The sequence below is a fragment of the Oncorhynchus gorbuscha genome, linkage group LG11 (assembly GCF_021184085.1).
Source record: "Oncorhynchus gorbuscha isolate QuinsamMale2020 ecotype Even-year linkage group LG11, OgorEven_v1.0, whole genome shotgun sequence".
Lineage (NCBI taxonomy): Eukaryota > Metazoa > Chordata > Actinopteri > Salmoniformes > Salmonidae > Oncorhynchus > Oncorhynchus gorbuscha.
This window is the reverse complement of record NC_060183.1, coordinates 62,169,106-62,192,951: the sequence shown is the minus strand read 5'-3', so window position 1 is coordinate 62,192,951 and position 23,846 is coordinate 62,169,106. Positions and strand designations below refer to the sequence as shown.

General features: G+C 39.7%; 2 protein-coding genes across 2 annotated transcripts; both read left to right on the top strand.

Annotated features, from left to right (window-relative positions):
* Window positions 1-3,457: 3,457 nt before the first annotated feature.
* LOC124049068 lies at window positions 3,458-7,905 on the top strand. The gene is made up of 3 exons (XM_046370397.1): window positions 3,458-3,609; window positions 4,966-5,109; window positions 5,348-7,905. Exons 1-3 carry the CDS (start codon window positions 3,607-3,609, stop codon window positions 5,576-5,578), a joined length of 378 nt encoding a protein of 125 aa, XP_046226353.1. The 5' UTR covers window positions 3,458-3,606; the 3' UTR covers window positions 5,579-7,905.
* A 7,734-nt stretch (window positions 7,906-15,639) lies between these two features.
* Window positions 15,640-20,030, top strand: stard4 (StAR-related lipid transfer (START) domain containing 4). Its single transcript, XM_046370396.1, has 6 exons — window positions 15,640-15,772; window positions 16,062-16,173; window positions 16,408-16,457; window positions 16,703-16,829; window positions 17,108-17,222; window positions 18,774-20,030. The coding sequence occupies exons 2-6, from the start codon at window positions 16,069-16,071 to the stop codon at window positions 19,010-19,012; spliced, it is 636 nt and encodes a 211-aa protein (XP_046226352.1). The 5' UTR covers window positions 15,640-15,772; window positions 16,062-16,068; the 3' UTR covers window positions 19,013-20,030.
* Window positions 20,031-23,846: the final 3,816 nt, after the last annotated feature.

Sequence of the window (23,846 nt, the reverse complement as noted above, 5' to 3'; positions counted from 1 at the left end):
TTGCACGTTAGCACATTGTTTCATTAGCAGTCACGGTCACCTTATCATTTTGTTTAAGTGTTCTTCCTGCAATAAAGAAGAAAGTATTCTAACCCACGCTGCGCTTTGGTCTACTCCATATGACGACTGTGACAGAATCACTCACCAACAATGGACCAAGCAGCGTGGTAACGGACAGCAGCAGCAATCACAGGACTTCTGTACTTGGGAGGAGATTCTGGACGGCAAAGGACCCTGGGCTCAGCCAGGGGAATATCGCCATCCCAAAACAGAACTGGAGGCAGGGAAAGCAGAGAGACGCCGGTATGAGGAGGCAGCACGGCAGCGCGGATGGAAGCCTGAGTGGCAGCCCCAAAAATGTATTGGGGGAGGGCACACGGGGAGTGTGGCGAAGTCCGGAAGGAGACCTGCACCAGCTCCCCGTGCTTACCGTGGAGAGAGAGGGCGTTGTACCAGTCAGGAGCCGCCAGCCAGTCAGGAGCCGTCAGCCAGCCAGGATCCGCCAGAGCCGTCAGCCAGCCAGGATCCGCCAGAGCCGTCAGCCAGCCAGGATCCGCCAGAGCCGTCAGCCAGCCAGGATCCGCCAGAGCTGTCCCTCAGTCCGGAGCTGCCCCTCAGTCCAATGGGGCCTTTAATTAGGGTCTTAGACCCTAGGTCGGAGGCAAGGGTCGTCCCTCTGCAGAGGCCCTTGAAGAGGGCAATGACTATGGTAGAGTTGGGTCTACGTCCCGCACCCGAGCCGCCGCCGTGAAAGAGGCCTACCCGGACCCTCCCCCTTAGATTAGGTTTTTGAGGCCAGAGTCTGCTCCTTTGTGGGGGGGGTACTGTCACGCTCTGACCTGAGTATTCTTTTCTTTATATATTTTGGTTAGGTCAGGGTGTGACGAGGGTGATATGTGTGTTTTGTCTCATCTAGGGTTTATGTACTGTCTAGGTGTTTATGTAGGTCTATGGTTGCCTAGATTGGTTCTCAATTAGAGGCAGGTGTTTATCGTTGTCTCTGATTGAGAACCATATTTAGGCAGCCATCTTCTTTGGGTATTTGGTGGGTTATTGTCTGTTATGTTGCACATTGTTTCATTAGCAGTCACGTTCGTCTTGTTGTTTTGTTGAAGTTTTCTTCGTGTTCTTCCTGCAATAAAGAAGAATGTATTCTAACCATGCTGCGCTTTGGTCTACTCCATGCGACGATTGTGACAGGGGCCTGGCTTTAGCAAAGTGAACCATTTTCACTGTAGCGTCCAAAACATCTTTCAAGCTGTCAGACATTCCCTTGGCAGCAAGAGCCTCTCGGTGGATGATGCAATGTACCCAAGTGGAGTCGTGAGCAACTGCTTGCACATGCGTTACCACTCCACTACTTCTCACTGTAAAGGCTTTTGCGCCATTAGTACAGATACCAACATGAGCAGCAGCTGCGTTTGGCTACATTTGAACCGTTAGTGGAATTCCTGCAAGAGAGTAATGGTTAATGTGATTGGGATGTTAATTATTTGACTAGGCTACCTGTATTTGACATTGTGTGGTTATTTCACTGAACACCAGCAGGTATATCTCACTTGTCATCCAAAGCCAAAACCTCCTTTGGCTGCCTTTCCTTTCAGTTCTCTGCTGCCAATGACTGGAACGAATTTTTAAAAATGCTGAAGCTGGAGATTTATATTTCCCTCACTAACTTTAAACATCAGCTATCTGAGCAGCTAACCGATCGCTGCAGCTGTACATAGGCAATCTGTAAATAGTAATCTACCCATCTCGTCCCCATACTGATTTTATTTACTTTTCTGCTCTTTTGCACACCAGTATTTCTACTTGCACATCATCTGCACATCTATCACTCCAGTGTTAATTTGCTAAATTGTAATTACTTCGCTACTATGGCCTATTTATTGCCTTACTTCCTCACGCCATTTGCACACACTGTATATAGACTTTCTATTGTTTTATTGACTGTACGCTTGTTTATTCCATGTGTAACTCAGTTGTTGATTGTGTCGCACTGCTTTGCTTTATCTTGGCCAGGTTCCAGTTGTAAATGAGAACTTGTTCTCAACTACCCTACCTGGTTAAATAAAGGTTAAATTTAAAAAATACATTTAAAAAGATGGTTTAATTTTATGGGCAGTGAAACGAAGCTACTCAGGCGAGAAAAAAACCTCACCCAAATGTATAGCCCTGTTGGAAAATATAAATTGACTGTTTGAAAATGTGAAGCAAAAAATTAAAAAAGAAATAATGAAAAAGTTAATTTTATTTGGGTACCCCTGTTTGGGAATACCTGCTCTAGTATATAAGAAGCCATACCATGCAAGGCAAGGAATGGCAGTGCCTGCCTGTACATGTGTAGTGTCACCGTCAACCAAACCAGCTTCAATCTCATGTAGTGGCCATATGCAGTATGCCCACCTATTGCTCTACAGATATACTCAGGAACTACCATTGGAGAATGATTGAACGATCCATTGTACTGCCTTAAATCTCTGCCATTATTAGGTGGAGGGAATTACCACCTACATATACCATACAGAGTAGACAATTGTTGATCATTAATTCATACTCTCCTAATGGCAGAGAAAGGGTCATGGTCAAAACTTGGCATGTCAAGCCGTGTGAGTTGGGGCTGGATAGTCTTGAACGATCTTTGTAACCTACCATAGACAGACATGCATACATACATACACAAGGACACTCACCTGTTTGGTATGATAGCTAGCTAGTTTTAGCTCAATGCTTGTTGTCTTTTAATATAATCTCCCTGTCTTGTCTGTAAAGCCACCAATAATTGAAGGCAGCTAACTAACTGACGTCAATTATTGGTGACTTTATAACTAACCTGCGAAATATAGCTAGCTGGATATGTTCAGGTAATATCAGTAACACAGCCTTTACTTTCAAAACAACTAGCGACGTAATCATGTTGCAGCCCCCTCTCTATGCCCACGCCACCACTGTTGAATCTTGTGAACGAATTCATTACTGCAGTCGAAATGATTATCCGTCTTGGTTGTATAAATTCGGAAATTGATTGAACGAACAGTACACGGATGACATTTGAACAAAGAAATATAAATCGATCATGAGAATATATCATGGGTAGCCATGGAAAACGTAATTTATCAATACACCTTGCCATTTACACTATAACGTGTAAACGTTAACGTGAGTATAATAACTGTATAATAGATTAGAATATAATAACTGTTCCCTGAGATTCTTTCAAGATGCAATAGAACATTTATGCAAAGTCAACCAGGGAGGAAGGTTTACCATCCTCCTCCTACCATACGACAGACTGCAAAAAGAATGTTGTAAACATAATGTGCAGAGTAGTTCACTACCACGAACGAGGTGGAGTGAGTAATTCCACATTCAAATAATAGTCCTTACTATGTAACTCGGAAATGTCCAAATGACTAGATGGTTGAAGTACACGTGCCGTCAACCAGTTAGCAAGTCGTACATGTCCAAGTTCCAACTAGCACTTGAACGCGGCATAAATTCAGAAAGTCTTCACGCTCTCTCCCAACTAAAATAGTTTCTCCTGGATTTTGCACCGACTCGGATAAATTATTTATTCTCGGGATAACAATACGATCGTGCAGAAACATGGTAAGCTATTAATCCAAAGTAAATCAAGAAAAGGGAATTGTTTTGTGTGACATTCAAAAACGATTTATTATCATTTAGAATTTAACTTCAGATGCACGGGCTACTTCCACTTTCCTTTTGCCTATGTTGACGGGATAATGTTCTATGACATTACTTTTGAGACTAGGGAGGATTCATATAGAGCTTAGTCTATATTTTATGATAATACAGAATACTTTGTAAACGTCATTGACAAGTGGTTAATTAAATGCGTATTTGAAACGCTGCTTTGTTTGAGCATTCACATTGGGTGCATCTCAATAGCTAAAAGTGGGTTCCTCTGCTCGTCCCTCTCCATTCGCCTGTAGTCTATTGATTTCAAAGAACATGACAAACAGGTAAGATTAAATTCCACATGCTGTCGGGATTTATTTTACAGTTTCGTTTTCAGATATTGCGCAGATGAGTAGACGGAGAGAGGAAGACAGTATACTTTGAGACATACCCCAGCATATCCTTGCCTAGCTGGAGGTCGTTGACACATTTTATTGCACCTACAGGATAACAATTTAACATAGGCCTCGGCCTATTCATATTTCAGAGGTGTATAATAAGATTTACTTACTGTAAATCAAAAGACAACATATTGTAAAATAGATATTCATTTGAGTTTTCAGAACAACATGGTTCAATCAAATGTGGAATTGATTTGACAAATACATTATATTTGAAAGGGTATCATTTATTTTCATATTTTGTTGAATAAAAACATCCATGAATTACCACCCCATGCATTATTTTGATGTAGCCAATAATTACAAAAAATACATTCCTTGACAGCTGCTTGGTTTACAGTTCTTCCTTTTTAGAGTGCTACATTTCAGGCTTGACCTCAGGGTGAAAGTTGTCCCTATAAATGCTGATCTGGGGCCAGTTTAATGGTTAAGGTTAGGATTGGGGGAGGGAGAACTGATCCTAGATCTGTAGCTAGGGGAAACTTCACCCTGTAGCGAAACACATTCTACCTCTTCCTCTGGCTAAAAAAGAGAATCTCTTAAATCAAGGGATTTTTGTTTCATATTCTGTATTATAGTTGTTAGATATTCTGTTCCAGGTGGTTACAGGTTGAGTGACATCTTCAACATTTCTGAGGATGATATCAATATCTTGATTCAATTATGAGATCTTCCTGAAAAGGGGTGACAGTTACAAGCAGGAGGCTCATTATATTTTCAATAAACATGGTGTGGTGTTGTATAATATGCAGTATCCAGTTCATATGTTTTTCAACCCAGTTCATATGAGTTTATCAACACCAGCTCTTTGACAGAACTGTAGGAAAATGTTTGTATTTAATTCACGTGCCATCTCTCTCAGCCTGACAAGAACAGTCAGCTGCGTCAGGCTCAGGAAGAGGCGGAGGAGGTGAAGGTCATCATGATGGACAACATGGAGAAGACCGAGGAACGCAAGGCGAAACTGCAGGACCTTGACAAAAGGGCTGAGGAACTGAAGTTAAAAGTGAGACTGGGATTGCTTTTTAATTATTATTATTTACACACACACACAATTTTTATTCTGACCTGATCCATTTCAGATATCTTCTTCAGATGCATCACTTTTTAATATAAAAGCTGTTCAGACCTCACTCTGGCCAAGCCTTCCACAACCGGAGGTCTTTTTTGGTGTTCAAGATAGACAGTGGTGTTTTATCAGAACGGTGAATTGACTTTAGTCCTTGATTGGTTTGTTTGTTTAGAGCAAGTCCTTCCACAAGACCTCAATGAAGGTGAAGGAGCAGAAGAAATGTGACAACATCAAGGCCAAATGGAAGCTCATTGCTGTTGTTGCAGCCTCGGCCATAATTGTCATTCTCGTAGCTACCTTCATGTTGGTCAACAGATCAAACCCTGAAAACACACATGATATAGGCAGTATCCCAATGAACGAAGGAGGCATTACACCAACAACCATTGGGCCTGGGAAGTAGGCTATAGCCTAGAATCAATAGGGCTGAAGAGGAAACAAATAGTGGGCACTACTTGAAGGATACTAATATCGGTCAAAAGTATTTTCTAGCTTCTGTTGTTGATACTTTACTTGTCCTTGTACACCCTGGAGACTACTACAGATCCATCAGAGAAGATAAATAACTTATTAGGTGCAAAACTTGTTAAAGAATTGCATTATTCAGAATCTTGTTGGGATTACAAATTATCTGTAAACTATTACATCTGATAATATTGAAATCAGAAAAGACATTAGGGGTGATGAGATAGATTTGATCTATTTCCTTTCAACAGCATTTATAATGCATTACTGTACATCTTGGGATACATAACTAAGGTTAACCTGAACATAAAGTTGTATTTTGTAGTTTATTTGAAAATACCATCTTTTCAAATACTCGTGGCAATAATTACCTTTGATATTCAAATACAGGTCTCAGAAAAAAGAAATCTGTATTTTGAATACGTCTTTCAGAAAATACTGCAGAGAAATAGCTATTTTTTAAAGAAAAATATTTTATGGTTGCCAAATACTTTATGAAAAACCAAAAACTACAACAGTTGCGTTGAAATATAATGACCATAAGCACATCGTTTGGAGGGCTCCTAGATATGAATCTTAATATAGCCTAGAATTAGAATTAAATACATGAAGGACATGGAATCCCCTCAACATTAGAGTAGACCACTTTTGCAGCTTAAAAATGACCAACAAATATACAGTATTTTCATAATGATTGAGACAAGGTAATACAGTAACACTTTGACATCAAGTTCTTATACATGTGTAGTAATTTTGTGATAATAGCAACATTGTTGTTACATAGGACTTTGGAAATTGCTTTATAATTGCACAATGGAGTTATTACACAAGTGGAATAAGGACAGTCATTATTCCTCGTGTACATGAGTTAAAAATTCAGCTCATTGCTATGCAATTAAAATGCAATTACCAATTATGTAACATGCTAATAAAATGTTGAAGTTTTATTACACAGGCACAAGAACAGTTGTTAAGTGGAATGCTAATGGTTACAACATATGGCTATTAAGTGTCAAAAGGAAACTAAATATCTCAAAACTTAAATAACAATAGCCAAGATAGGTGTAAAATCATGTTAGTTTGTTTTCTGAGTAAACTGACTCTTTAAATATGTTATAGTGTGTGTTTGAAACAACACTTACCCACAGATGGACAGAGTTACATTGTTTTTGCTAAGCATCCAACTTGCTGTTTGCAGATGGCTTTGAATTTCTCTGCAGTAATTTCAGGTGTCATAAAATTAATTGCAACTTTCTATCTTTTCAGTGGCATGTTGAGTCAGTCGAACATCAACTGATTTATACTTATCTTTACAAAATATCATTGGTTTGACTTGATTATGTACCCCTATGGCAATGGACATTTACAGAATGTTCAGATATAAATGTGTTGTGTATATCAAATATGACTGTCAAACAGATTGGTATAGTATAGGAGATTGTGTGCGAGCGCGCTATTCATTATTTATATCTTCAACATGCAGTTGCAGATAGTTTGTTAGTTGATGGCAGACAATCCAATAGTTTCTTCAAAAGTAGCCACTTCCTGAGATCGGTATTGAAATATAAAAAAAAAGGTACTTGCTTTATCAGTTGCGTATTGAAATGGTTTTAGAAAATAGTCATTTTTGGGGATCTGTATTCAAATACTTTGTCACCTCCAAAGTAACTATTTGTTCCCCCTTAAATGGTTACCTTCCACAAAGCATAGTTAAAACTAAAGTTATCCCAGATCTGAACCTGAATAACCTCACATTTTCAATGACACCATTCATTGTTTATATTTTACTGAAGGTACACCACCATTTACTCTGTCATTCTCGAAGGACTAGTTGATAGACATCACGTGTTGACAAAACAAGGCATTCCATTGTCAAGATCAGGATTTAACTGACAATGTAATTCCCTTTAAAATTGGTCTGAGAGATGTATTTCAACATGCAACACAATTTTTAGAAATGAGTGTAACGTCCCTCAATGCTGAACAACTGATTGATAGTCACATTAAATAGGCAATAGCAAAAATGCCCTTGCTTGCTAAATAACTGACGTTTGTAGTGTAAACACAATGGGATTAGGTTGTTGACAATGACACCTTTTCAACCCTTTTATAAACAGTCAACAGGAACTCCCCAATAGCCAGCTGTGTCTAGTTCATTGACCAGTTGAATGGACATTGAGTCAAAAATATGTTTTGTTATCTTGCAATTGCATTATTGATTTATTTTATCCAGTAAATTAAAGTTGATTAAAAAAAGTACATTAACCCTGATTGCTCATTATTTCAACACGATTGGCTGGCAATTACCAATAGGCTATTTTGTCTAAGTGATTTGAATGTATAAACCTTACTGCATTCCAAAGGGGAAATCATCTCCTTTCCCTCATCACAACTCTGCCAGATGGTTTAGAATGTTTAATTTCCCCTAATACATACGTTGACTCTCCCCTTTCAACCGATCCAATCATTTGGAAAAAGTCAAGGACAAACTAAATATAACGTTTTTAAATGGAATTCAGCCTAGGGCACATGGCATTAGTTTTGCATGCCAGTTTACCCCGGTGAAGGGATTTTGCACTTGATTCAAAAACCTGCATCTCCAGGAGTGACATCGAAAGACAACTGTTCCACCCAATGAGATGTATTAACCGTAAATGACTGAACGGGGTGCTCGTTTGAAGAAACTGCGCACCCAGGGGCGTCATTTCAGCAAAACAATTAAGCTCATTTACTGCATTTCTACACAATTTAAAAACTAAAACAAAGACATTATCACCTTGTTTCTGTAGTTTCATTCACATCAATAGGGGACTTGCCTAAGCATCAGTGTAATGGGTGCATATCCGTGGCAGTGAAGTCAGAGGCGCAGAAAAAAAAAACTTGGTATAAACGGCGTCGTTTAATAAGTGCTAATAAAACTCCAAAGAACAGAAATACGTGGGTACAAACTCCGTCACACATCGACACATGACGTGCACATAACATACAATAATAAATCTCCGACAAGGACATGAGGGGAACAGAGGGTTAAATACACAACATGTAATTGATGGGATTGGAACCAGGTGTGAAGGAAGACAAAACCAATGGAAAATGGATCAGTGATGGCAGAAGGTCGGTGACGTCGACAGCCGAACACCGCCTGAACAAGGAGAGGGACCGACTTTGTTACCATATAATATTCAGTCTGAAATAAGTATGCCTAAAATAGAAGAAAGAGTCTCTACAAGCCAGAATGTCGAATAAAATGATATTTACAAGTACTGGTTATCTGTACCTCTGGTCCTTTTGACGGTAGGAGGTGGAAATAGGGTATCCACAGGAATGTGTTTCCCCGACTTTTTAGTAAATTCGGTCTCTTGTATTTTCAATCTCCCAAGGCATTGCAGGTGATGCACAATGCGTTAACAGTAGCATAATGTAATCGGCTAGAAGTGTTTGAAATCTACCTACTGATTGCATGGGCCAACTTTCAGTCGGTGGTTTGGTAGGCTCAGCCGTATTGTGCGTAAGTGTTTGTCACAGTGCGAATTGCAAACCAATAAATAAACCAGCATACTGAAGGTCGGGTTGATAACACTTCCCTGTGGATATTTTGTCTCTGATTACCTCCGAAATGGGGACTGTGCTGCCATCCTGTTAGAAGGTAACAGATTATTTTATTACAATGGTTAAATTGGATTTTCATTGTGTTCAATGGTGTTATTTGCCCCCTAGTGGCGCTTTCTGGTACTTAAGACGACGCAAACAGGAAGTACAGAATTTGTTTTGCACGCATAGAAACAGCTACAAACAACGCTACGGTGCAGGTCTTTCAATATAGTTATTTCTTGTCATGCTTCAGCCTTGGAAAAATATTTGTTTGTAAGTTCGATTCAAGCATTTAGCTAATGATGATAATCTTGTTATTGATAGAGTTGCTTACATATCAATGTTGGTTGCATTTACTCACAAATTGCAATGCCTTTAATGTATGTCGTTAGCTGTATTACTTTGCTCATGCGTCATGCAAACGAATTGTAAAATATACAATACTGTAGTTTTGTTACTTCTAGTGTAATATGCTTTGTTATTCTACATAATGGTTATACATTAGAGTAATGAAAGAAGCCAATTACCATATGGTTAACAATTAGCTATATGGTTTGGCATCATGCCAGATGCATGGTACCTTAGCGCGTGCTTTGTATTTATGCAACTTCCAATGTTTAATGTACAGCTACAGTCAGTATGTCTGTGTGAATTGAACACTAAAGTATATTATTTTCTGTATTTTGCAGTTTCACAACAAACGTTTACAATATATTCATTCAAGAAAAGTCACGCCTTGGGAGTTTTATTGAAGACTTAGTTTGCCATCTGTCTAGTTTTGCATGGGAACGCAACTCAAGGGCAGAATAGGGACAAATCAGCTGACAACATGTAAAGTCAATTGAAATTAATTAAACATTCTGACTGTTCGACAATGCTGCGCTATATGTTGGAGAGGTGAGTAAGTATTTCACTCTCTGGGTTCTAAAATAGGCTAATAGGTGACTTAATATTCCACAAACTCATGTCATAATTAACTAGCTCAGCACCGGGATTAAAACGGTTTGATTTGACTAAACTAGCAGTTACCCTACCTACTCAAAGCCATCTACTACAGCCATTTTACCTCAGCAGTGCTTGGAGAAAAAGTCATGCTTTTTCGATGAGATATCCATAAAGCCAGTCCGCCCTCCGGCATACAAACAGCCTTCCCTCCCGCTCCCAGGCATCTACATGGTCCTAAAGTCAGTCCTTTTGTATAGCTAAACTGCATTTGCCTTCGGGATTGGAATTATTTTATAATAAACGCAACATGCAACAATTAACGGTTCTGAGTTACAGTTCATATAAGGAAATCAATCAATTGAAATGAATTCATTAGCCCTAATCTATGGATTTTATATGACTAGTAAACAAAGAAAAACCCTTGTTCCAAACTTCCATTTCAGAATTATGGAGGCCACTGTGTTCTTGGGGATCTTCAATTCTGCAAAAAATGCTTTGATACCTTCCTCAGATCTGTGCCGCGACACAATCCTGTCTTGGAGCTCTACCGAAAATTCATATGACCTAATGGCTTCGTTTTGGCCCTGACATGCACTGTCAACTGTAGACAGGTGTGTGCGTTTCCAAAACATGTTCAATCAATTGAATTTACCACAGGTGGACACAAAGTTGTAGAAATATGTCAAGGATGATCAATGGAAACAGGATGCACCTGAGCTCAATTTCGAGTCTCAAGCAAAAATGTCTGAATACTTAGTAAATTAGGTATTTCATTTTATTTTATACAGTACTGTTGAAAAGTTTGGGGTCACTTAGAAATGTCCTTGTTTTTGAAAGAAAACCACATTTTTTGTCCATTAAAAAATAATAATAATAATAATAATAACATCTAATTTATCAGAAGTACAGTGTATACATTTTTTATGTTGTAAATTACTATTAATGCAATATCTACATTGCATTTACCAAATTATATTTTGAAAGAGGGAGCAAAATATTTTAAGCATATGTTTTCTTTTCAGTCTCCTCTATTTCTCCTCTATTTCTTTTCAGTCTCCTTTATTTCTACTGAATGTAATTCAGGATTTCCTTCCTAGTAATAATAATAATAAGGGAAATTTAACAAATGTACAGAAAGACCAGTGTGAAGGCCAACTTACAGAAGAGGAACTTTTTGAGGCAATTGAATATTTTCAGTCTTTAAAAACACTAGGACTTGATGGTATACCAGTAGAGTTATATCATACCTTTTTTTATGTACTCAAAGATCCATTATTAGCATGTTTTAATTACTCCTTTAAAAATGGTAGACTTTCAGGTCCACAACAATAAGGTCTGATTTCATTACTACTAAAACAGAACCCAAGTATAAAGATCCAGTCCATTTAAAAAACTGGAGGCCTCTTACACTTCAATGTTGTGATTTGAAAATCCTGGCGAAATGCATAGCACGTAGTATAAAAAATGTTTTACCAGATATTGTTCATCCTGATCAGACAGGTTTTTTACATGGACGATATATTGGATATAATATATACGACAATTACTTGAAACAATTGAACATTGTGAAGCATCAAAGATACCAGGCCTGGTCTTCATAGCAGATTTTGAGAAGGTGTTTGATAAAGTATGACTAGAATTATTATTTAAATGCTTGGATTACTTTAATTTCGGTGAATCTCTTATACAATGGCTTAAAGTTATGTACAGCAACCTCAGATGTACCACAGCTTGAAGATGGAGTGTGAGAAACTGGCCACAGAGAAGACTGAGATCCAGAGACACTATGTTATGGTGAGACCCTCAAACACAGTCAACAACATACACTCAATCCACTCCACCTTGGGTGTTGTAACAAACACCATGCTGATGATTCTTGTCTGCAGGAGAAGAGTTGAGATGTATTCTGTTTCACTGAGCAGGCAGACAGTTCAAGGGCTTTATTGGCATGGGAAACAAACTTGCCAAAGCAAGTGAAGTAGATAATAAACCAAACCAATTAACAGTAAACATTACACTCACAGAAGTTCCAGAAGAATAAAGACATTTCAAATGTCATATGTCTATATACAGTGTTGTAACGATGTACAAAGGGGAAATTAATTAGCATAAATATGGGTTGTATTTACAATTGTATTTACAGGTTGCCTTATCGCTTTGGGCCAGTAACCGAAAGGTTGCTGGATCGAATCCCCAAGCTGACGAGGTAAAAAAACGTTGTTCTGCCACCGAACATGCAGTTAACCACTGTTCCCTGGTAGGCAGTCATTGTAAATAAGAATTTGTTCTTAACGGACTTGCCTAGTTAAATAAAGGTTACTCCCCACCCCCCCAAGTCTGTATTTGGCAGTAGCCTCTGTGTTAGTGATTGCTGTTTAATAGTCTGATGGCCTTGAGATAGAAGCTGTTTTTCAGTCTCTCGGTCCCTGCTTTGATGCACCTGTACTGACCTCGCCTTCTTGATGATCACGGGGTGAACTGCTACAACATCCGCAGAGTACGACCCTGCCTCACACAGGAAGCAGCGCAGGTCCTAATCCAGGCACTTGTCATCTCCCGTCTGGATTACTGCAACTCGCTGTTGGCTGGGCTCCCTGCCTGTGCCATTAAACCCCTACAACTCATCCAGAACGCCGCAGCCCGTCTGGTGTTCAACCTTCCCAAGTTCTCTCACGTCACCCCGCTCCTCCGCTCTCTCCACTGGCTTCCAGTTGAAGCTCGCATCCGCTACAAGACCATGGTGCTTGCCTACGGAGCTGTGAGGGGAACGGCACCTCAGTACCTCCAGGCTCTGATCAGGCCCTACACCCAAACAAGGGCACTGCGTTCATCCACCTCTGGCCTGCTTGCCTCCCTACCACTGAGGAAGTACAGTTCCTGCTCAGCCCAGTCAAAACTGTTTGCTGCTCTGGCCCCCCAATGGTGGAACAAACTCCCTCACGACGCCAGGACAGCGGAGTCAATCACCACCTTCCGGAGACACCTGAAACCCCACCTCTTTAAGGAATACCTAGGATAGGATAAAGTAATCCTTCTCACCCCCCCCCCCTTAAAAGATTTAGATGCACTATTGTAAAGTGGCTGTTCCACTGGATGTCATAAGGTGAATGCACCAATTTGTAAGTCGCTCTGGATAAGAGCGTCTGCTAAATGACTTAAAATGTAAATGTAAATGTATGTAATATTGTAAATAATGGTTACTTTTCAGAAAGTATTGAGCTTTTAAGAGGAGTAAAACAAGGCTGTCCATTGTCTCCATATCTATTTATTATGGCCATTGAAATGCTAGCTATTAAAATGAGATCCAACGGGAACATCAAGGGGTTAGAAATCCAGGGGATAAAAACAAAAGTGTCAATGTATGACGATGACTCTGGATCCCTGCACAGTCTCATTGAAGATCTTGATCACTTTTCTAGCCTCTCTGGACTAAAACCTCATTCTGACATATTAATTATGACATATTACGTATTGGATTGATAAACGACACAGTGTTTACACTACCTTGTAGTTTACTAATAAAATGGGCCGATTGTGAAATAGACAACTTGGTATTCAGATCTCAAATCATATAAATGAAGTTACCACAATCAATTTCAATAGAAAGTTTGCAAAAATAGATAAGATTCTGCAACCATGGAGAGGTCAATACATGTCTATTTATGGAGAAATCACATTGATGAACTCTTTGATCGTATCACAGTTTACTGACTTACTAATTGCACTGCCTACACCAGAGGACTCGTTTTTTAAAATCATATGAGCAAAAAATCATTTGTTTTATTTGGAATGCTATGCCAGACAAAATTAAATGTGCCTATTTATATTGTGAATATGAGTTTGTGGGGATACAATTATTAAATATTAAAGCTTTAAACCTCTCACTAAAAGCATCACTCATACATACATTATATTTAAACCCAAAATGGTTCTCCAGTAGATTATTAAGAAAGGGACATCCATTGTTCAAAAATGGCCTTTTTGCCTTTATACAAATTACAACTTCTCATTTCCAACTAATTGAAAATGAAATTTTGTTGAAAGTATCTTCCTTTTTTAAACAAGCTGGTTACAATTTCAGTTTTATCCTCCAGAAATAATAGAACAAACATTACAACAAATGTTATGGTTAAACTCAAATATATTGATTAATAAAAAAAACATTCTTTATGGATGTATTTTTATTGTGTTATATTTATTAATGATATTATGAATACAATCGGTGAAGTTATGTCAAATGTGCAGCTATCGAAAATATATGGGAACGTTTGCTCAATCCAAATTTATAACCAACTGATTGCAGCATTAACACAATAATGGAGGAGGCAAGTGAAAAAAGGAGAAGGTAGGTTATTTATTTGCCTGCCATATATTAACGATACAAATTGGCTGAAAGGAATTGCCGTAAATAGAAATACATATACCAGTTTTATTTGAGGACAGAAATGTGGACAGCTGCGCCATACAGGTTGCAAAATAAATGAGAAGAGATTTCCGATGTACCGATTCCATGTCACATGGTTTATGAACTGGTACAAAAAACTACACTTGATTTAAATCACAACATTAATTTAAAATGTACCTTAAAATAGCAGTGTTGGGTGATTTGGAAAGCCATAGTCAGTCAATAAATAATATAATTATACTCGTAGGAAAGTTTTTCATCTTTAGCTCTCAATCTGTGGACACTATACGATTAGAAAGGTTAAAAATGTATGTAAAACTTCACAGCACAATTGAAAAATATATGGCACATGGAATCCAAACGAGGGTGGTCTATGGTGATAGGTGGGATGGGCTGAGAGTGGCTAAGGGGTGGGATTAAAGAGTTTATGTAATGTATTATTGTTATATGATTGTTTTATATAAAAGTACCATGAATGTAAAATGTGTATACAAAATGTATACAAAATGTGTATGTAAAATGTATATGTATATTTAAAATATATGTAGCAGAAAAGCTGTAAAAAAAACAACAAGATATGTGTCCTCCGGAGAGGGGTGGTGGTGCATGGGTTAATAATAAAAAATAAAATAAATACATAAAAAATGTTTGGCAAAGCCTCTCCTTGGTGCAATCCAGAATCCTTGCGACTAAACCCTAAACCTTAACCCTTACCCTAACCATGACCATAAACCTTACCTAACCCTGACCGTAATCCTAACCTTAACCCTTACCTTAACCATTTTCAATTTCAACTTCATTGGGTAGGGATGTCCCGTAGATAGCATAGACCATTGACCAATACATAGCATCAGCAATCCAGGGTTTATACACATCACTGGTTCCACCTGTGTCGTTTAACATATTAGCTTTCAAAAGGAGCGCACCTATTCATGCAGGTTCATATCCATATTCATGCAGGTTCATCTCCACTCTCTCCTACTGCTCCCACTCGATGGTCCGATATACAGTAAAGCATCTGACCAATAGGAACACGGAACATTTCAAACACAGGAAACGACTACACTTCTGATTGGGTGATAGAGGAGCCCTCGCATACAGGGACAGAATTTTCGCTCACCGTTTGCAGATGTGTTTACTATAAATACATGAAAACTGAACCACTATCGTAAATTGCAACACCATTCAAAGGTAAGGACTATTCGGTGAAATACCTTATGTGAGCTGAACGATAATTGTCTGATTTAACTGTGCGGTATTGGGGTGTCAGATTTCAACAAAATGAACCGGCTTCTAAAGGGTCGGGCAAACTGTGCGGCTGTTTTCTCTTTTGAAATGAGCATATCAGTTAAAAAAACGTACACTATTCTGGTAAATGAGCAGTGCTAATAAGCCATGAATATAGATTTGCTCATAATTGCTATAGGCCTATGTTTCATAATATACAATGCGGATTGATGTTTGAAGTTGTTTTGAATAGGATCAAAATGGGAACCTTGCAAGAACCCAGTGCTTTGACAGCCAGACTGCAGAACACTCTCATGTCTTACCATAGCCTGGATGAGAATGAGTGGAGGGTAGCCAAGAAATCGGTGGGTGATACAGTATTTTCACAGTCTATTTAATCACCTCCTATACTGTAGGCTCAAAAGCTAATTGATGGGAAACGATGTATACCACACACCATATGCTATCTTCAACCACTTACACTTTCAATTCCTCCTAAGCTCATTTTGTTTGTGCAAAACTGCGCTGGCACCAGACTGTTTCTTCTGCTTCTATGGGGTTTCCACTATCTTGATGTTTTTGGTAATCTTACATTGTAGAAAGATGTCACGGTATGGAGAAAGTCATCAGAGGAGTTTCGTGGCTATCTGTAAGTATGGGCCTTCTTTCAGTCATGACTCTGGACATGACATCACAAATATCATGCATATATTTTGTGTTTTAGCCATATTGCAGTAAATGCCCACTGGCCACATACATAAATTAAACGTCTATTCCACGTTGGTTCAACATAATTGAATTAAAATGACGTGGAAACAACGTTGATTCAACCAGTGTGTACCCAGTGGGAAGGTTTATTTGTCTGATCTGATGTGTGATGGTTTTATCTTGCAGGTATAAAGCCCAGGGTATGGTCGACGATAACCCCAATAGAATAGTGGATTACATACGCCCTGGGCCTTATCGATTAGACTGGGATAGTTTGATGACAGCAATGGACATAATAGAAACCCTTGATCAGGTAAACCCATCATTCCTTAAGTTTTCTTTGATAACGTGATCAAATGGCAAAAGTACAGTATCTTATTTCTCTCTTGAAGATACATGTAGACTGCACAGTTTTTTGTTGTGTAATTCCTATTTTACCACACTTAAGTAGACCCACTGCCCTAAATATTACTCAATTTGTCAGAATAATGATATTCCATCTTCTTATTAGGTTTTATAAAAGAGCTTTGTCACAGTTAGCATGTTATCCCAAATGAATCAATGGCTAAGTTTATCTCTGTATGTCTGCAGGGCTGTTGTGTGATGAGGTACACTACTGCAGGCCAGCTGTGGAACATCATAGCTCCCAGAGAGTTTATTGATTTCTCCTACACCACAGACTACCAGGATGGACTATTGTCCTGCGGTGAGTAGCAATGTGCAGTGATGGAACCACAAGGGAAGGCAGCATAATGAATACAAATGTGTTGTGTGTAAGGAGTCTGGAGTTCACTGCTTTCTTCTAACTACAGTATTAGTATCTAACTAAAATGCTGAATCCCAAACACCCTCACAGGTTTAATTTTTAAAGATTGTGATCCAGGAAATGTTTTCTGTGTAATAACTCTGTCTGTGTAATAACTCTGTGTCTGTGTAATAGCTCTGTGTATGTGTGTAATAGCCCTGTGTCTGCGACTCTGTCTATGTGCGTAATAGTTCTGTGTAGGTGTGTAATAGCTCTGTGTAGGTGTGTAATAGCTCTGTGTCTGTGTAATAGCCCTGTGTCTGCGACTCTGTCTATGTGTGTAATAGTTCTGTGTAGGTGTGTAATAGCTCTGTGTAGGTGTGTAATAACTCTGTGTCTGTGTAATAGCTCTGTGTAGGTGTGTAATAGCCCTGTGTCTGCGACTCTGTCTATGTGTGTAATAGTTCTGTGTAGGTGTGTAATAGCCCTGTGTAGGTGTGTAATAGCTCTGTGTCTGCGACTCTGTCTATGTGTGTAATAGTTCTGTGTAGGTGTGTAATAGCTCTGTGTCTGCGACTCTGTCTATGTGTGTAATAGTTCTGTGTAGGTGTGTAATAGTTCTGTGTAGGTGTGTAATAGCTCTATGTCTGTGTAATAGCTCTGTGTAGGTGTGTAATAGCCCTGTGTCTGCGACTCTGTCTATGTGTGTAATAGTTCTGTGTAGGTGTGTAATAGCTCTGTGTAGGTGTGTAATAGCTCTGTGTCTGCGACTCTGTCTATGTGTGTAATAGTTCTGTGTAGGTGTGTAATAGCTCTGTGTCTGCGACTCTGTCTATGTGTGTAATAGTTCTGTGTAGGTGTGTAATAATTCTGTGTAGGTGTGTAATAGCTCTATGTCTGTGACTCTGTCTATGTGTGTAATAGTTCTGTGTAGGTGTGTAATAGTTCTGTGTAGGTGTGTAATAGCTCTGTGTCTGCGACTCTGTCTATGTGTGTAATAGTTCTGTGTAGGTGTGTAATAGCTCTGTGTAGGTGTTTAATAGCTCTGTGTAGGTGTGTAATAGCTCTGTGTCTGCGACTCTGTGTAGGTGTGTAATAGTTCTGTGTAGGTGTTTAATAGCTCTGTGTAGGTGTGTAGTAGCTCTGTGTCTGTGACTCTGTCTATGTGGGTAATAGTTCTGTGTAGGTGTGTAATAGTTCTGTGTCTGTGACTCTGTCTATGTGTGTAATAGTTCTGTGTAGGTGTGTAATAGTTCTCTGTAGGTGTGTAATAGCTCTGTGTCTGTGTGTAATAGCTTTGTGTCTGTGTAGGTGTTTCCTTTTCTGTTCAATTTCCAAAAGTGGTGTTTAACTGAAACATTGAAATTGTTCTAAACTTTAGGGAGTACATTTTTTAAAATCTTTCCTTTCCACAAGGTCTATATACAGGGTCAACTTATTTTAGGGAGACCCGGAAGGCCACTCCAGGAAGTTGTCTGACCACAGATTTTGTCTGTCTCCACTATCCACCAGGTATCAGTGTGGAGCATGAGGAGCAGCACCAGAGTTATGTCCGGGGCTTCAACCACCCATGTGGCTGGTTCTGTGTGCCCACCTCAGATAGCACCACCACCCCAGCCCAGAGCCTCCTGACAGGGTACATTCAGACAGACCTACGGGGTATGATCCCCCAATCTGCCGTGGACACAGCCATGGCCAGCACCCTCATCAACTTCTACACTGACCTGCGCAGGGCTCTGAAGAAGGCCTAACCAGTACTAGCCCGGTTGCCAGATTGGTTTATGCTTTAGCCAACTCTCTCGTATTTGTTGTTATACTGAATGTATGGGATGGCAAGGGAAGTAAGAGGGGTTGGCTAAAACAAGTTCAAATCTGGCGACTAGGCTAAACCAGTACATCCTAACAGCACTCCTTTTTCAATACACCAGTCGATTGATCAGTCAGTCTATACTCCACCCTCATAGAGGGCTATAGAGATCCAACTCCAATTCACACCAACTCAGGGCAGGATCCAGTTTAGGTTGAAACAGGGTAGGAGTTAAAGGACATGTTCTGACCTGGTCTGCTGCTCACTGGACTTTGGAGTTGTGACGTGTTATTTGTCTGCCCTTTAAATCATTATATAATACTGAAAATTGCTACGAGATTAAAGTAGTACACAAATACTGAAGCACTTGATCAAAGTCGATGTTTGCCTTTTTTGTTGATCTCTTTTGCTGATTTCGGACAAACATCGAACATACCCAACAAATGTAATCGTTGGTTGTTGATAGATTTAAAACATCTAGGTAGACAGACAGCCAATACAATCAATCCAATGTTGCTTTTAGTTGAAGTTACATGTGAAAGTGTTTGCAGGACTACACATTGGAATTTGACTGGTGTGTCACACCCTGATCTGTTTCACCTGTCCTTATGCTTGTCTCCACCCCCCTCCAGGTGTCACCCATCTTCGCTATTATCCCTGTGTATTTATACCTGCGTTCTCTGTCTGTTTGTTGCCAGTTGGTCTTGTTAGTTCAAGTTTATCAGCGATTTTCCTGGCAGCGCCTATCGTTTCCCAGGCTCTCTTTCCTCGTCATCCTGGTTTTTTACCTTTGCCTGTCTTGACCCTTTATCCGCCCGTCTGACCTCTCTGCCTAAGCCTGCCTGTCTTCCTGTACCTTTGCTCCACCTCTGGATTACTGAACTCTGCCTGTCCCTGACCCTGAGTCCGCCTGCCGTCCTGTACCTTTGCTCCACCTCTGGATTACTGAACTCTGCCTGTCCCTGACCCTGAGTCCGCCTGCCGTCCTGTACCTTTGCTCCACCTCTGGATTACTGAACTCTGCCTGTCCCTGACCCTGAGTCCGCCTGCCGTCCTGTACCTTTGCTCCACCTCTGGATTACTGAACTCTGCCTGTCCCTGACCCTGAGCCTGCCTGCCGTCCTGTACCTTTGCTCCACCTCTGGATTACTGAACTCTGCCTGTCCCTGACCCTGAGTCCGCCTGCCGTCCTGTACCTTTGCTCCACCTCTGGATTACTGAACTCTGCCTGTCCCTGACCCTGAGTCCGCCTGCCGTCCTGTACCTTTGCCTTACCCTGGATGTTCGACACCTGCCTGCCTTGACCTGTCTTTGCCTGCCCCTATTGCTACAATAAACATGGTTACTTCAACAGTCTGCATCTGGGTCTTACCTTGATCCCTGATATGGTGCTAATATAACTTGTTGATGTCCATCAAATGTCTTCAACAATAGCTACCGATAACAGTATCCAGCCAGACGTGCATCTATCTGTTTTTATAATAATGATTAACTGTAACTCTTTGGACTATAATAGTAGATATCAGACACTGATTTGACATTCATCCCAAATATTCCCCGGTGAGGAAATAACAAATGTCACTGCCAGACAAAATCCACGATAAAAAGAACTACAACAATATGAGTAGGAAAGCATGGTACTGTACACTAAAAGCCTCATGTAAAAGAGTTTGCAAAACCTTTTTGAATTATTATAACCAGCTCAATATCAAGTACAGCATATTATGTACACTGTAGATTGATGCATTCTTTCCAATTTCATGTGTGTTTTTATTTGTATCCCTTCTTGCCTTTCTTAAATGATTGTTCTGTAATGTAACAGAAGGAAGAAATTGGATGCCACACATACCTTTTTTGATCCTTCACACTTCTCCCTATTGTTCCTTGCCTTAGGACTAAATGAACATGAGAAGACAACTTAACAATTCTATACTGAACCAAAATATAAAAGCAACATACAACAATTTCTAAGATTTTACTGAGTTACAGTTCATATAAGGAAATTAGTCAATTGAAATAAATTAATTAGGCCCTAATCTATGGATGTTTTGCTGTTGTTTTATTTCTTTACTTACCTATTGTTCACCAAATACCTTTTTTTCACTTTTGGTTAGAGCCTGTAAGTAAGTCTACACCTGTACACCTGTTGTAAGGTCTGGGCCTGTACACCTGTTGTATTCGGCGCACGTGACAAATAAACTTTGATTTGATTTGATGGGCCATGGGTGAGCCTGGGAGAGCATAGACCCACCCACTTTGGAGCCAGGCTCATCCACTGGGGAATCAGAATGAGTTTTCCCCCACAAAAGGGCTTTATTACAGACACAGTTTCATCAGCTGTCCTGTTGGCTGGTCTCAGACGATCCTGCAGGTGAAGAAGCCAGATATGGAAGTCCTGGGCTGGCGAGGTTACACTTGGTCTGCGGTTGTGAGGCCAGTTGGACGTACTGCCAAATTCTCTAAAATGTTGTTGGAGGCTGCTTATGGTAGAGAAATTAACATTTAATTCTCTGGCAACAGCTCTGGTGGACATTCAGCATGTAAGAGACATCTGTGGCATTGTGTTGTGTGACAAAACTGCACATTTTTGAGTGGCCTTTTATTGTCCCCAGCATAAGGTGCACCTGTGTAATGATCATGCTGTTTAATCAGCTTCTTCATATGCCACACTTGTCATGTGGATGTATTATATTGGCCAAGGAGAAATGCTCACTAAGGGATTTAAACACATCTTGACACAAGATTTGAGAGAAATAAGCTTTTGTGTGTCTGTAAATTTTTGGGGATCTTTTATTTCAGCTCATGAAACATGAACCAACACTTTAAATGTTGCGCTTATATTTTTGTTCAGTATATTTTCTAAGTTTGATAAACAAAAACAAAAAACTAAAATGAAAGATATTCTTTATAGGACAAGCAGCCCCTAGGCAGATATTAGTAGGGTTATTTATTTTAAGTTATTGTTAGAGTTTGTTAAGTTATTGTATGCTACTATAAAGGCTGTAATATTTAATCAGGGTTGGGATGTAATGGATCCCTTGTAGTATTTATTTTATAGTACAATACTAAAAAACATGCTCTGCTTTGCCCCTCTTATCATTTTGGAATTCTTCATACATTTTCTCATGTGATTCAAGATGTCCTATGTTATGTATATTAAAGTTAAAGTACGGTCTTCATGTCTCACCCCATCGCCCTTTCTTGGTCTAATGTTGGGTATGAATCTATGTCATTAAAGGTACACTCCTTTTACTTTGGTTTCCACCACTGTAATCATTTGTTTGTGAAATGGTAAACACAAACGTTATCAGTCAAATCAAATGTATTTTATTTAGCAGTTCTTTACAGATACCTAGCCTTAAACCCCAAAGAGCAAGCAATGCAGAAGCACAGTGGCTAAGAAAAACTCCCTAGAAGAAACCTAAGTAGTGGAGGCTGCTGAGGGGAGGACGGCTCATAATAATGGCTGAAACGGAGCAAATGGAATGGCATCAAACAAGGGGGCAACTTTGGTTTTAGAAGTGGGGGAGACATAACTTTTTTTATTCAAGTACATCATTGCCTCTGGGGTCATGGTAATGACTGATATAATTGATAACATTCCACTAATTCCACTCCAGTCATTACCATGACCCCATTCTCCCAAATGAAGGTGCCACCAACCTCCTGTGCTAAGAAGAAACCTAGAGAGGAACCAGGCGCCAAGGGGTGGTCAGTCCTCTTCTGGCTGAACCAGTTGGAGATTTAAAAGTATATGAGGTCATTAATGCCAGATCGTTTTTCAAGAGGCGTAATTGTTTATAGATGACCAGCAGGATAAAATAATAACTATGATGGCTGTAGATGGTGCTCAACACTTTTTTAAATTTAACCTTTATTTAACCAGGCAAGCTAGTTGAGAACAAGTTATCATTTACAACTGCAACCTGGCCAAGATAAAGCAAAGCAGAAAAAATGGCATGGCATGAAGAGGTAGGCAATAAATAGGCCATAGTAGCGAAGTAATTACAATTTAGCAGATTAACACTGGAGTGATAAATGAGCCGATGATGATGTGCAAGTAGAGATACTGGTGTACAAAAGAGTAGAAAGTAAATAAAAACAATATGGGGGTGAGGTAGGTAGATTGGGTGGGCTATTTACAGATGGACTATGTACAGGTGCAGCGATCGGTTAGCTGCTCAGATAGCTGATGTTTAAAGTTAGTGAGGGAAATATAAGTCTCTAGCTTCAGCGATTTTTGCAATTCGTTCCAGTCACTGGCAGCAAAGAACTGGAAGGAAAGGCGGCCAAAGGAGGTGTTGGCTTTGGGGATGACTAGTGAGATATACCTGCTGGAGCGTGTGCTACGGGTGGGTGTTGTTATCGTTACCAGTGAGCTGAGATAAGGTGGAGCTTTACCTAGCATAGACTTATAGATGACCTGGAGCCAGTGGGTCTGGCGAAGAATATGTAGCGAGGGCCAGCTGACTAGAGCATACAGGTCGCAGTGGTGGGTGGTATAAGGGGCTTTGGTAACAAAACGGATAGCACTGTGATAGACTGCATCCAGTTTGCTGAGTAGAGTATTGGAAGCTATTTTGTAAACGACAACGCTGAAGTCGAGGATTGGTAGGATAGTCAGTTTTACTAGGGTAAGTTTGGCAGAGTGAGTGAAGGAGGCTTTGTTTACGAAATAGGAAGCCGATTCTGGATTTGATTTTGGATTGGAGATGTTTAATATGAGTCTGGAAGGAGAGTTACAGTCTAGCCAGACACCTAGGTATTTGTAGTTGTCC